The 15817-nt window shown below is 35.3% G+C and overlaps 1 protein-coding gene across 3 annotated transcripts in view; it reads left to right on the top strand.

Moving 5' to 3' along the window:
* Window positions 1–13236, top strand: part of atp11a (ATPase phospholipid transporting 11A) — an 80538-nt gene extending 67302 nt beyond the window's left edge. For 2 of the 3 annotated variants that reach the window (XM_067405381.1, XM_067405380.1), the window contains 4 exons: window positions 2930–2995; window positions 3098–3201; window positions 3282–3447; window positions 9067–13236. In XM_067405381.1, coding sequence (XP_067261482.1) covers window positions 2930–2995; window positions 3098–3201; window positions 3282–3447; window positions 9067–9345 — 615 coding nt within the window. In that variant the 3' untranslated portion in view covers window positions 9346–13236. Of the gene's footprint in view, window positions 1–2929; window positions 2996–3097; window positions 3202–3281; window positions 3448–7210; window positions 7311–9066 lie in introns of all 3 variants that reach the window. The other variant, XM_067405382.1, reaches the window with a different exon arrangement.
* The last annotated feature ends 2581 nt before the right edge of the window (window positions 13237–15817 follow it).

Here is a 15817-nt window from a genome sequence, read left to right as displayed (position 1 = left end):
CCACCCCCACTCACATAGTGTCTACTAACACTAATCGTTCACTGCCATCGTAGCTTTCAAACAGTACCGTACAACATCCCAGTGTCCACTGTACCGAGGACCAGCCACTGTAGGTATAGAGTAGCGAGCCCCCCTGTCCATCTTCCTCTGTCTATCATCTTGTGATCGAGTAGGAGTTTGTGTCGTCCCGTGTGTCACGTTGCGACTGTGTTTTTTTTGCAAACGCCCGGGTTGGAGGGGTGTTGTCATACTCATCCTCATTGGCCCGTAGGATACACGTCCATCCTCTCATGCCTCACTGCAAGGGCAAATGAATGAACAAGAGGAAATGTGGATTAAGCATTTTGCTTCATTTGGTACATGTTGAACGGAAGAGAAGCTATTCAGAAACTTTTAATTAGAAGGAATTCTGGAGGCTTTTTCCACAAATAGGGTACACTTTGGTGTCTCGTTAGCTTTTGTAAACCATCTTTTTAAGATCTTTTTTTAAGATAATATATTAGATTTAAAGAATTGTTTTAAAGTTATCTTTATGAGGTTCCAATTAACATTTGATAACTATATTAATTAACATAAACTAATTATAAAAAATACTTCTAAAGCATTTAATAATCTTAGTCTGTGTTAATTACATTTACTAATACATTATTTAAATCAAAAGTTTTATCTGTTAATATTATTTAATTGACCTGTGCTAACATGAACTAACACTGAAGTTATATTTTTATTAACTAGTAACAACTAGTAACAAGTGTGTTGCTCATTGTTTGTTAGTTAATACAGTTAATGCATTAACCAAAATTTTTATATTTTATAGAAATTATTATTATACATTTAGAAAAATTGCACCAAACGTCACGTAATTTTGGTTATAGGGTTGTAAAAATTGCAAACCTTGTATAAAATTTAGAGAAAATAAAATAGCTTATATATAGTATTAAGTTCGACTTCCTATGAAAGCCTGTTTCCGCCATGGAATAAAACAATTTAAAAGATAAATGTGACTTTTTATCTCACAATTCTAACTTTTTTTCTCAGAATTGTGAGGAAAAAAATCTGAATTGCAAGTTTATTTCTCACGATTCCGACTTTATTTCTCGCAGTTGCAAGTTTATTTTCCACAATTCTGACTTTTTCGCACTTCTGACTTTTTCTTGCATTTGCGCATTTATATCTCACAATTTGACTTCTTTTCCCAGAATTGTGAGACATAACCTTGCAATTGCAAGTTATAAAATCCAGTTCTGAGGGGGAAAAAAACTGACTTGGTTTCTCAGAATTGCGAGTTTACATCACGCAAATCTGACTTTATAACTTGCAATTACGACTTTATATCTCACAATTCTGATGTTATTCCTTGCATTTGTGAGTTTATATATATCACAATTCTGACTATTTTTGCACTTCTGACTTTTTTCTTGCAATTGTGAGTTTATTTTCTCAGAATTGTGAGATAAATTCGCAATTGCGAGTTATAAATTCCAGTTCTGAGGAAAAAAAGATTCAAAATTCTGAGAAATAGTTTATATCATGCAATTCTGATTTTATAACTTGCAATTGCAACTATATCACAATTTTTTATTCTGAGGTGGAAACAAGCTTCCATAACCTCCAAAAATTGATGATTAATGTTAAGTTTAAGCACCTCTTATCACTGACAATTTGTTGAATAAGAAATAAATAAAAGAACTTCAGCCCCTATTGATTTTACCCTGTTTGTGGAAAGTGGCAGATAATCTAACATTATTAGATTAACTATTATCAGATTAAACAGAAAACTTTTCACTTTTCTCTTTTTTTTCAATTGAAATATCAAATTCATTATTTTGAAAACCTCACATCCTTAAATATCATTTGCCCTTGACAAGTTCTTTTAACACTAAATTTCATTTTGATTTTGCTCATGGAGGTAAGTTAATACATTTTCTTCAAACTTGTTGACATCTATTGTGTGTCCTTGTACTTGTTTTTATTTAAACTGGTTACTCATCAACATTGTATTGTTCACTAAAATTGTTCACATTGTACTGTTCACTTTGGTGCCGTACAATCTTTGACCTGCTCGTGTTTTGCTATGGTTTGTTGACTTTGATTGCGATTAGTATTTTTTTAAAGGTAAACATCGAGTGATTTTATAAAGCGCTTTCATTATAGTGTCAATGTTGTTTTGCATAGTGTCATCAACAGCGGTCCGCAGACAGGGGAAAGTTCTAGAAGAGATATCCATTGTGTCTAAATTCAACCATTTGCCAAGACTGTAAACAATGAGGGAACAAAACCCCCCAAAAGAGAAAAACAATCACACAGAAAGGCTTTCCGCACCCGAGCAGAGGTTTATTGAGCCCAAACGCTAATGCTGAATCCATTATAACATTTTAAGGGGCTTTCTAATCTCACTATTTATTTATGATGCTTTTATAGATGAAATTTAAAATTCATTTGACATCAGCGAGCTCCAGGAATCATTAATAATCTCTGTAAAACAATATAGGATGTCACCAAAGTGCTTTCATTTGCAGTGCCATTAAAATATAACGACACAATGCTACTATTTCTTGCAAATTATTCACAGAAGATTTTTTTAAAGGAACATTTGATGAGTGTCCTGTGTATATATTTTATGCTTCTGTGAATGCGGTGTTGATGCAGAATTTTAGTTGAGCGCAACTGATACGACTACAGATGCACCCGATAGGTTAGGTCAGCCATTAGCATATTAAAGGCAGATACTGATGTTTTGTGTATTGCTTATATATTCTTTTTCTCCCGAGTGCTTCATTGTTTAATTAAAGGCACATAAGCTTTTGACATGTATAACCATGTTTTTATGGTGATGAGAGGGTGAGTTGCGCACTAACACCCATTCAAGTGGCTGTTTCTACATCAGTGTCAATCTCTTTTTGCCTTTTTCAATATTTCTCTGTTCCAGATGTTTGGAAACTGGACCTTTGGAACACTTGTATTCACTATCCTCGTGTTCACAGTCACACTAAAGGTAATACATCTGACGCATGTGTTATGATGTTGACTGTTGCTAATTTGGCGTCAACTTAACCATCTCTGTGTTCCCGTTTCTCACTGTGTCTGCATGCTTTAGCTTGCCCTGGACACACATTACTGGACGTGGATCAACCACTTTGTCATATGGGGGTCACTGCTTTTCTATGTCATCTTCTCCCTCCTGTGGGGAGGCATCATTTGGTACGGCCTGCCCCAATAGACTGTATACTTACTATCACCAAATCAAATGCATGTTAATAACATCTTTCTGTTCTTTATAGGCCTTTCCTGAACTATCAGAGGATGTACTATGTGTTCATGCAGATGTTGTCCAGCGGTCCCGCATGGCTCAGTATAATTCTGCTGATTATCGTCAGTCTGCTGCCCGATGTGGTAAAGAAAGTGTTGTGTAGAGCTCTATGGCCCACCACCACAGAGAGAATACAGGTACGACCCCAGTATCTACAGTACATGTGCGTAGAGATGCAAGAATACAGTTAGATCGCATGTCAAACGTATATAAATGTGTCTATATTTCACTGCAGTAATAGACAGCTGTTTTAAAAAATATGACCATGATCATTAGTTTGGGTAGATGCCACATTTAATTTGATGCAAATTATAACAAAGTAGTGAGGGATAGAAATACATTTTGGTAACACTTTATTTTACCATCTTTTAACTAGTTACTTATCAGCTTGCATATTACTGGAATATTGGCTGTTTATTTGTACTTATTAAGCACATATTAATGCCTTATTCTACATGACCTTATTCTAAATTCTTAATCCTACCCCATACCTAAACATAACAACTGACTTACTAACTATTAATAAGCAGTAAATTAGGAGTTTGGGGCAAAAGTTGTAGTTCAAAGTGACCATGTGTTCCCTATACTAAAGTGTTACCTACATTTTTTTATTATTGATATTGATGTAATTTTCACAACCCATGTTTTCTGCACAGTTTGTCAAGTCAAGTCACCTTTATTTATATAGTGCTGCTTTATACAATACAGATTGTTTCAAAGCAGTTTTACAATGATAACAGGAAAATGATTCAATGATGCAGACAGATCAGTTCTGCTATACAGCAGCTCTAAAAGAAAATAGTGTCATTGTTCAGCTGAAGCCAGTTCAGTGTTGATTCAGTTCCATTGTAAAGATCATAAGTTATAGCATTTTGTAGTTTGTAGCTGATTTTTTTTTTAAGATAAAGTGTATTGAACTGATTGCACTATCCATAACAGCTTTGTTTTAATTCACATCAACTTCAAAATGTACCAAAAATTGTGTAATAATACGGCTATTTAAGAGAAATGTTTGTTATTTTTAACTAAATAACTGTTGATCTGAACCAGCTCAATAGTGCTATAGTTTGCGATAATGGCTACTAACTGGTCTTCAGATTTACACTTGCGGGGGACTGGTTTCCAGTGTGTTGGATGTAAGTGAATTCTGGGTGCAGTTCACGATTCTCTTCAGCTGTGGATGCTTCTTTTCATTGGATGACTCTTTGAGACATTCAATGGTCTTATTCGATCTGTCGACTTGTATTTTGACAACGTATACTGTGTATTTTACTGTGTTGGCACACATAGTATGTCACCATACTATGGTGAAAAATTTCAGAAAGAAATTGAATGTGTGTGTGTGTGTGATAAACTTACCTTACCACTGGTTTAACCCATGTGATGTTTTTCCTCTCACTCACCTTCCCTATTAAATTCTAAAATTTCCCAGTGCGCTAATTTTACTGCCACATTAACGTCAACATGAAACATCCATAATGTGATGCATTTCTGAGTTCAACAGCATATTCAACAAAAAAATAAATAATATGTAATCTAATACATAGACAAGATTTTATCTTTGGGGAAATGATCAGGAGCGGTAGGTGCTACAAATCTGGATGGGAGGGGAAGGGTTAAAATAAGAGGAGTGAAAACAAGCATGTATAAGAATGTGTATTAAGAAAGTAAATAGGGTCAGTTTTGATTTCATGTTAACTTTAGGATCTAACTGTACAATATGATACTTCAGTAACACTTTACATAAGGTTCAATTTGTTTACATTAGTTAAAGGTGCTACAGAAGATGTTTTGTTTTATACATTTTTGCAATATTACTTGAAACTGTCTTTACTAACTGATAAAAGACTATTTATTAGGTGCACTGAAAGGAATAATATTAATATACATCATCTGTGCACAAGGTAGGGCCTTAAAAACATCAGCGATCATCGCATAAACGATTGGCCCTCTGGCTTGTCAATCACTGCCATGACGTTCCTTGTGAGAGACGAGCCCGGCTGCGCGCTCCAGTAACTTTCCACACTCCACAGGCGCCGCATGCAATGTTTTTGTCAGGAGACAGGAGTAACAACTGCAGATTATGAGTTACCTGCGGTGAGTCCGACATAATGAATCCACTAACACGACACAGCGAATGCCGGTGGTAAACACTCGTGTTCCAATACTCGTGCACGAGTTTTGGGAGGCGTTCCCTCGAAATCAGCTGTGAAGGAGGGGGGTTGTTCTTACGCATGCGCTCATTTCAAAAACTCAGTAACAGTCTTTGGTTTCTCAGTCGACGAAAACATCCTCTGTAGCACCTTTAATATCTTCGGTATCATGGACTAACAATGAACACTTTTATCAATCTTGGTTAATGTAAATATATACTGTACTGTATGTATTTTAAATATTTTTCTATTGCTATAGTTATACTCTTTTAAGTTTTAGGAATGATCAAATGCAAATGAATGTATTTTGAATGAACATGAATAAATAATAAATTAATTTAAAATTAATTAATTAAATTAGATTAGTTATTTCACGATTCTTAATGAAAGATTGTTACTTTGGTATTATTTAAATATTATTATAGTATTTATTAATATTTTTAATTAGCTTTTATGTTTGTTTTCGTTCTAATTTTAGTTTGTTTTAGTCATTTTGTTTTGTGCATTTGCCATTTTTATTGGTTTTTATATTTAACTTTATTTTAAATTTGAGTTTTGGTTTTAGTAATTATAGTACTTCAACTTAAATTTATTTTATTTTATTATATATTTTATTTTATTTTAGTTGCCAAGTTTAAGTTTTTAAAATGTGCATGTTTAATTTCAGCTTCATTTCAATTCACAAAAATGATTTTTAATAGTTTTAGTTAAAGCTGCAGTCCGTGAAGCTGCAGTCCTCTAGTGGTTAATAAACAGAACTGCACGCGTCTTGCGGAGGAGCATTGTAGCCGGAGCTACTTTTCTCCATGTATGTCTATGGCGAGTTACTGTGATGCTCTGCGGCGGGTCCTACCAGTCCGGTCTGAATAGTCCGAATATAAACACTTATTATAAGTGTACCATAATGATTCAGGGTAAAACAAAAACTCGGTTTGGAAAATGGATTCATGTTGTACATTCTCATTATATAATTTTTGAACACAAAAAAGTTACGGAGAGCAGCTTTAACCATAACGGAACTGGTTAATGAGTTGAACCTTATTGTAAAGTTTTACTAATAATTCTGCAAGAAAAACAAAGTGCTCTTGCACTGCTAAAATTCCTTTATTAATCTCTGAGGACTGGTCAGGTTGTTAACCTCTCTAAACCCTTTCTTTCTTATATTCCTCTTCCATCTCTCTTTTTCTCTCTGATGCTTGACCTTCCCCCTCCCCTGTGTGTTTAACCCTTGGCCTGTGACCTGTGGTAACGGCAGACAAAGCGGCAGTGTCTCACTGCTGAGCAGTCCACCATCTTTATGCTCTCCCAGACCTCCAGCAGTGTCAGTTTCTGAACTGAGACGGAGGTGAACCTACACACTCTCTCTGCATGTGCGTGTGTGTATCAGTGAGTGAAGACACAACAGGGTCATGAGTATCACGGGACTTACTGAACATTTCTGAGGATCACAAACTACCCAACATGCCAATAGCATCCGTCGAAGTACCCTGTGGTGTCTCTGTTTATGTTCTAAGCCTTATATTCCATCAATCTTCACGTTTGCGTGCATGAAACGTGCATGTTTATGTTTGTATATGTGTATTTTATGTTGCAGATCTGAAGTTGTTTAATGGAAATGCATTTTCTGCTGCTGTACTTTCAGTTCCAGCAAGATACTTCAGTGTCAAAACAAATTCTAGAAAATATTCTGCATATGGGTCTGTTATGCCACATTTGAGTCAATTTATGTGTGTGTGATGTTTCACAGAGAATGAGGGCTGACAGGATCTTTCAAAGGGTTGAGACAAACATTCATGATTCACTGCTAGATGGGGTTCAGAACACCACTGAGGCCTAGCAACTCTATGGTAAAGAGAATGTGAAGTTGAAGACTAAAAGCCAGAAAGAACTAATCCACACTCAACTCCGGTGGAGCTCTAGAGTTCTCAGATGAAGTGTGCAGTTCTAGAACCAGTCTGAGAATTCTAGAATCCTGCTAACTGGCTCCCTCCAGTGAAAGCACGCTGGATTAAAAAGCCTTTGCTGCACATGTGTGGGTCTGTTGTTTGGTGTGAATCCTACAGACTGGTTTGGTTTGGTTTGGTTTGGTTTGGTTTAAAGCTTCAGAATGAAGGTATTGGGTTGTGGTTTGGGGTGTGGAGTACTGTATATATGCAGTTAACAGGACATGGGGACTGGGGCCTCTGACACGTACACAAATACACACAGCAGACTGACATACAGTTTAACATCTAACACACTGGCATGCATGAGTATTTTTACTTTTCTTGGATCTTTCTGTCATCAGTGAAAATATTATTTTGATATATTTCTAAATGTCCATTCCTAGAACATGCTTATGATCATTTCTGTTACTTCTGTTACTGTTATTTCTGTTAATCTCAGAAAATCTCAGAATTTTTTTTTTTATATATATATTGTAACATATAATTTATTCCTATGATGGTAGAGCTGAATTTTCACCATTTTGTTTTTTACCATTACATGTTTTTTGCATTATTTTCTTTTTTTTTTTAATGAAAAAGCATATTCCACCACCATTATTATTAATTAACATCATGCATTATAATAGTTCAATTTTATTTTTTTCATGTGTTTTTATAAAGGTGATTCATTCTCATTTCTGTAATACTGTGAAAAATATTTCATAAAAATTACTATAATACAGGTTTTTTTTTTTACTTTACTACATTATTCATTTAATATTATTATTATTTTTATTATTATTATTATTATTATTATTCTTTTTGTAGAACCGCAAACTCAAAACAAAAAACAATAAATTATATTTTGCTTAAAGAAAATGAAATCTGTTTTAGGATTGTTGAGGTTTTTTTTTTTTTTTGCATTTTTTGCATTCTGTCATTTTGCAAAAAATAAAATAAATTAAATTAATGTTAAAAAAAAGTTTAAAAAAAATTCACAGTATTACAGTAATGAGAATTTTAATGAATCGCCTTTGTAAAAAAATGTGAATGGAATGGGGGTGGAATATGCTTTTTCTTTATGAAAATAATGAAAAAAACATGTAATGGTGAAAATTCAGCTCTACCATCACAGAAATAAACTATGTTAAAATATATTAATATAGAAAACTATTATTTTAAATTGTAATAATATTTCACAAAATTACTCAAATAAATGCCTTGGTGAGCAAAAGAGACTTCTTTCAAAAACATTTTACTGACCCCAAACTTTTGAACGTTACAGTAAATATATTTAATTTTAAAAAACGTACTTTTTCTATTGATTTTGGGGTGAATTGTAACCTTTCGCCCTCCTTTAAAGAAAGAAAAAAAGTATTTTTCACTGGCCTTAGCTTTCTTTTTTCAACAGTATATCTTTTAACATCCCCTCAATCGATCAGTATGGCATCTTCTGGGACTGGGCTTTTGCATGTGGTAAACAATGGATATGTGATTTTGTGACGTGTAATATTTTGTTCTGTTTTTTTTTTTTTTTTTTTGCATTGCTTCTTGCTGGGGCTTTGGATTTGTGTTGTTTCAGCTTGTGATGTGACCAATGCCTGCATTTACACGCCTGTATATGATGCAAACCTCTAACTCACTCTCTTTCTCTCTATTCCCTCGTTCTTTTCTCCAGGATGCTGATAAGTTGTATAAGGGCCACCTGTCCGAGTTCACCCCCCTGTCCTCCCTCCATGCTCCACCTGCGCGGAAACATGACAGACGTGGCAACGAAAGCCAGAACCACACCCACCGCAGGTCTGACTCCTCCCCTCCCAAAAAACTCATGTGTACCTTCTGGGGTGGCAAGCCTGACTACTGCACCTTCAGCTCCTTTCTCCGAATAGGAGAAAACCCAAGATTCTCTGGGGCAGCTTACGCCTACAGCACACCGGGTCCCGAGACGTCTGTATGACAGTCTCTCTAAAGCAAATAGTCTACTTATCCAATCAAATTCGACTATTAGGAGACCAATCTTGACTTGCCCCCCTTTATCTGAAACAAAAGCACTGAAATTGGTTCTTGTGGTATACGGTAGTGATTCTGTGCGCTAATTTAGGAGCTGGAGGAAGGCCAAACAGAATTGGCTGCACCATCTGCAAGTGTTGCGTACTGCGCTAAGTGGCCTTGGGACCTCTTTACCTTGTTTTCTGTGCGTGTACGTGTGAGCGTGTTCCCTTTAGACTGTGGGTTTACGTGTTCGCTCACCTACCCTTGTAATCCTTCATGTGAAAAATTACTTGAAAACAACACTGGGCAGTAGTAGCACAAATCTTTCCATCTCAAACGCAACCTCTACCACTGAATATTAATGTGGATGACAGTTAAAATGGCCTTGGATGCTCTTAAAACTGACAGTCCTGTTTTTTCTTCTTTTCTTTGTTCTCTGTCGTCTCCCCTTCCCTTTTTTATCCCGTGCTCCTTCTCTTTTCTTGTCCTACTTTTTTTATAGAACAAACTGGTGTTGCCTTTGTGCAAACCTGTTAACGAGGAACACTCCATAGGCTGCGAATGTCTTTGTCCGATTGCATTGTAAGTGGCTAAACTTGGCCATTTCTGTTGCTGCACTGTACTAGTGTGAACTAGGTGTGTGTGTGTGTGTGTGTGTGTGTAGGCCTTTGTTAGAACAACTATGAGAAGACAAATTGTAACTGGACTGTCATTGTTTCACCCTTTAACTTTCAAAAAGGTAGAAATCTACTCACATTCTACTGTTCCAAAGTTTTTAAAACCATTGACGTTGTGTCATCATGACAACCAGTTACTCTGTCCTAGCTGCTCGACGATTTGCTTTAAAATTCTCTAGTTCCCTATAATCAGTCCTTTTAGTTTTTTATTTTTTAGAGTAGAACCAGATACACGATGCTAAAGGCTACGCTAGCCATCTTAGCTTAACTGTTCTGCCTTAATGCTAATGTTTCCCATCTTTTACACCACAGTTTGGAACCAAAGGTTGTAATCCAAGTGAAATACGGAGTATATAAGTGTGTGTTAGTTGCCTTATGCTTTAAGAGAAAAGGAGGGAAAGTGTTTGATGGCATTCCCAAGAATCCCACCACACTGCCTTAAGTTGACATTGCACCAGCTGAGGATGGAGAAATTATAAAAGCAGTATTCGACATCTTCCAGTGCCACCAACACAACCCAGGGCTCCTGAGGAAAAACAAATGAATTGTAACATTTCTGTTGTTCTGGTATAGACGTGTTTGTGCATTCACAAAAAGTACAAACCAACTTTTTTTTTTTTTTTTTGTCAGCGTATTTTTTTATGATTGTTCCCAAAGCATTTTTGTCTGTATTAATGGAACTTTTGGAGCCCTGTGCTGGGTTGCTATCATTTCTTTGTTGCACATTACTGATTTATGATTGTCTGATATAAATAAGTCAGATGTAAGATGCTAGTGTTCACAAACAACTCATTAATCTAACAGCCCAGTTAAGGTCAGCATCAAAGATGGCCTATCTTGGGCACTGTGTTCAGAGAAATGGCTTCTTTCTAGTGTCCAGGACACAGAAAATGAGCCGTTTAAAATGAATCCCAGGAAATGTGCCTCACACCTGACGACCTACTTGTTTAATGTAGCATTCTCATAATAATATTATGAAGTGTGTTCAGTTCCATCTCCATCAAGTCCGTGGAGTTGAATTTGAATTGGAATCCAGTGTGAATGCAATTCAGATTAAATTCCAGTTACATTACAACACGAAAGAAATGGATATGGAACTGAAGCGAACTGAAAATCAGCGTATTTGCTCATCAAAACCACAGATGTTTGTCTGCAAGCCTCTTTCCCTGCTGTCCTTCACATTCCATGCTTGTTTTCTTGTTTTGTTTTTTCTTACATTGATTCTTGAATGTAGTTTTTCCTTCCCGGAGCATCATCTCTTCATCTCGACTTCTTTCCTCGCATGAGTTTCCTTCTGTCACCCTGTCGTTCAGTTCTCATGATGAGGCCCGTTTCACCATTTTAACCATCATCCATTAAAGAGAGAAAAAGTTAGGTGGTGTCAAAGACCATCAAGATCACGGTTTTGATGGTTACTCCAAGCTTCTTGTGAGTAGGTGCCTTCTGGTGCTTTTTAACCTCAATGTATGTTCATGCGTTCAATTCAGTGAAGCGTTGCATTCTGGGAAACTCCAGTGTGCACATACATGTGTTTTCATTGCCCGTCAGTTGGCCTGCAACAGAGAATGTCAGATTATGGGTATAGCTAGTTTGTTAAAGGGTGTAGGGGTCGTTTTTGAACACCATCTTTGGGTTAATGTTGATGAAAAGTCACAGAATAGTAACAAAAGAATGTCTCTTTTCATGCACACATTATATCTAAATATAGACTATATATTGATGAGTATATTGATGTCAAGGTTTACAAAGGCTGAGTGGATGAATGAATGAATAAATAGCATAATGTTCTAACATGTCAACTGAATAACTTTGTTTCTGCTCCAAAAGTGTATTTAATTTGTATGAATGTAAAATCTGTCTGAAGTCAAACACTGTCTATTTTAATGATTATCGAAGTCTGAACTTTGCATGCCGTAGTGATGGACCAACCACTGAGCTTTATCAAACATTTATGAGTCATATTCTTATTTATATAAACCACTTTTATAACTTTGATTCAAACTTCCAGTCTAAGTGATGCACCTCTATGATACCAAGTACTAATCAATGCTGGTAGATCTGAAACAAAACAAGAATGTGTTTATCCACAGATTCTCAACTTATGATTTTAAGTAGCCAAGACTAATATAATAGAGGTAAAGTAATTTTTACAGTTGTTTTTATTTTTGTTTTGCGTTTCACTGTATTTCCTATTGTGTTCACTATTACACTATCTCTGGCTTCCTGAATGTAACAAAAAAGAAAAAAGCCACTTTTGTGCTCTAAGCAAAAATTGCAGAGCGTTAATTGGATAGCCACGAATGACAACTACAAACTACCATAGCTAAAAGAAGGTGGTTCCAGAACAAATGTCCCTTCATAAATGTGTTTTCTTCTTGTTTCTGACAAACTATTGTTTTGAATCAGAACTATTTCTTGTGATATAAGAATAATTTGATCACTGAACGCTGTCTGCCTCAGGGGTGCGTTCAGGCACTGGCGAACACTGTATTCTGTCTGTCTAAAAAAAGGCTATATGAAATAGGTATTTTGTATATCTTGTGAAAAAAAAATGTCTTTTTGCTACTTTTGTATTTAGAGGATGAAGAGAACTCAGACTGTTCTAAGAGTTAGAATGTTACTGTTCAGTTAAAAATAAAAATAAAAAACCAAATGTAAGGTTATGGGAGAAATCAACTTCAGTAAAGATGAAAGTTTGAAAAAAATAGCTTTAACAGTCTGTTGTTGTTTTTTCCCCTTAGATGAATTTAAATATGTTTGAGGTAGTTTTAAATATGACGTGCATGGTCATTGCTCACACTGACAGTAGGAAGATGAAATACACTCACTGTTTTTAAAGCAGGTGTGACCAAATATTTGATTAGATGTCTACTGCTATAACTAAAGGCTTTATTGCCTGTAGTGGGGCTTAATCTGTGCCAGCCTATTCAGAATAACTAAATATCTATTGCTTTCTTTGTTGTTTTATCTGCACAAAGCGTGATGTTGCTCATAAATTTATTATATATATGTATACTACTGTACACTTTACAGCATATATGTAGTAATATTCATGTACAGTTTGGGCTCATTTTGTATAAAAGTTTTTAAAAGATTGATATCTGTAGATATGTGGATTTTTGCCAGTTTTTTCTGTAGCTATTAACAGCAAGAAAATGTACATTTGCTTGTAATAAAGAAAGAGATTTAAATGTTTGAAAGCCTTGTGCCTTTTATTTTGTCTTAAGACAGAAGGGATTTTGTTTTGTTTTTTACCTCACATCAAGAGGCCATTTTTTTCTGGTGAAACCCCATGGCACAACAGGTGTAGTTATATATTATGACCTCTAGGTGGCAGCAAATTGTAACATATTGAAGCTGCTTCAACAATTCACTTCTACTACTCGATACAATCAGGACCTTACTGGTCATTATTATTAATATTTAATTGGTAAGATTAAATCCAAGAGAATTCATTCATATCTTAGGTCTATAATATTATAGAGAGACCCTTCATTCATCATTTGACAAAAATTATTTGACATAACCATTTTGGAATAGCTAAAGCCTCTTTATGTTTACTTATATTTGTTATGACCTCCCATACATTAAGTGTGCGACAAACTTGTGGATATGGAAATAGGTCTATCTTCACATGATTTGTTAGAATATTACCTTGGCAACAGTAATACTCTAACAAATAGACATAGAATTTTTTGCATTAAGCCCATTTTAATATAAGATCATAACGACTGGGTTATAGTCGTTTCATAATTCAATGATATTGAAAAGTAAAGTCTAAATGAGGCTATAACGGTAATGCGTCAAGTCTATATGAACAGTGTTTGTCATAAACATAAGAAACTTTACACGAATTACTTTTATGGAAGTTATAATAGTACACTTTAACTAAAGATGTTTTTTTACACGTAGTAACCGTTCTATTTAGAACCGTATCGTGTTAGAGTTTAGGGTTCTTTTTTCCCGCCTTTTTGTTTTTCAAATCTGTAACTGTCAAAGCCACCTCATTACTGATTTTCTGGAGCTTATTATTATCTGCAGCCATTCAATTACACAATCTGTCAACAGACTCTCAACAGGTAAATTATTTCTTTCTTAAAATGTCTATAAATTTTAACTTTCAAGTTGTTAATGGTTTTCTAACTAGTCATGTCTTTTTCTCTTTTTAGTTTAACAGCAAAGTGTGAGCAACTCTATTCAGTTAATGATACTTATCATATCTTCTTCCACAAAGTAGCAGAGATAGACTATTGAATTTATGATCCATATTGTTAGATTATTTTATGCATAAACATGCAGTCACAAAAAAAAAAATGTCTTTATCTATTGCTTTTTTCACTCACATACATGCTAATTTTGGCCTTCATAAACAATTGTTTTTACAAATAGAAGCGACACATTGTAACTGTAACCGTAGATACTGATATTAATAAAAATAAAAAGGTTATTTATAACACCATTAAGGTCCTATACAGCACTTTCAAAGCATGGCTCCTTATGGAACCTTAGAAAAAGGGTTCTATTTAGCACCCAAAAAGAGTTCTGCTATTGTTACAAGCCAAAGAACTCTAATTTGGTACTGTTTAGATCCATATTAACTCTTGTGTAAAAGTAAAATCACATTTGCAATCAGCTACAGTAGCTTACCTCCAGCCTTGTGCCTACGAAAGAGTCATGTAATACTGTTTAAATATAGACCCATAAGGATTTTGAAAAGCTTTGCTGAAGACCAGGTTATGATAATACGATTGTTGTTAACTGTTGTATATCGTGTTGATGTGTCCAGTCAACACACTCAACAGGTCAGTGTTAAAATATAACAATTGGCCACTTCATTAAATTAAAATGAATCAGGATAAATAAGGACTGTGGTCCACATGCACTGCTGGAGGTGTCTTGAAGTTGTAATCCTCTGACTAAGTCTTCATTTAAAATGTTTAATGGAGTGTATGGTTATGTGTTCTTAAATTTGTGTGTGTGGCCATGCTCACTGACTTGTGAAATCGCTCTATTAGATCTGAAATTGCTGTTATTTGCTAAGATTATTTATGAGTCATTTAACTTTTGCGCTCTCTCTGGCAGTGGTTTGGTTCATTATTGATTTAAAATGTCTTTTCAATGGTCCAGAGCACATAGAGGTGGTGCTGAAGAACTCTTGATTTGAGTTGGATGTCTATGATGTGATGACAGACACTCGTTTGATTTGTGTGGGGATCACTGTGGCTCCTGGAAGGGAATTATGGTACATGTTTACAATCTTTCATCCATTTTATTGGTGAATGGATTTTAAACAAAGCTCTTTCTCAACTGATTTACAATCCAAGTTCTGTGGACGAAACCGACCCTCATATAGTGTAAATATGTAGCATATATGGTACGGAATGAGGCTATTATAATTTACACACTAAGAATGCTTTAAATGGGTCAAGGATTGTGAAAGTATTCTTCATGCCTATTAAAAAAATGTCTGGTTACATGCAACAGGGCAATTCGACTCACCCCATCTTCACCTCTACATCTCCATGGCAGAACGCATGTCAGACAGCAGGGAAGATTCTGACCTTGCCGTCACAGTCGTAACCTCATGCTTGCCTCCAGCACTGACCTTGAGCAATGAATGCAGCAGAGAGCAAAGCCAAAGAGAGAAAAAATAAGAGAAAGAGCGAGTGAGTCGTCAAACTGTCGCCTCTTAACCTCTTAATGTAAAAAAACAAATTGTACTGACATTTGATAGTGTTCCTACTCTTCTCTCATTATATT

The sequence above is a fragment of the Chanodichthys erythropterus genome, chromosome 12 (assembly GCF_024489055.1).
Source record: "Chanodichthys erythropterus isolate Z2021 chromosome 12, ASM2448905v1, whole genome shotgun sequence".
Classification (NCBI taxonomy): Eukaryota; Metazoa; Chordata; class Actinopteri; order Cypriniformes; family Xenocyprididae; genus Chanodichthys; species Chanodichthys erythropterus.
Note: the sequence above shows the minus strand (reverse complement) of the source record. Positions and strands in the feature narration are given on the sequence as shown.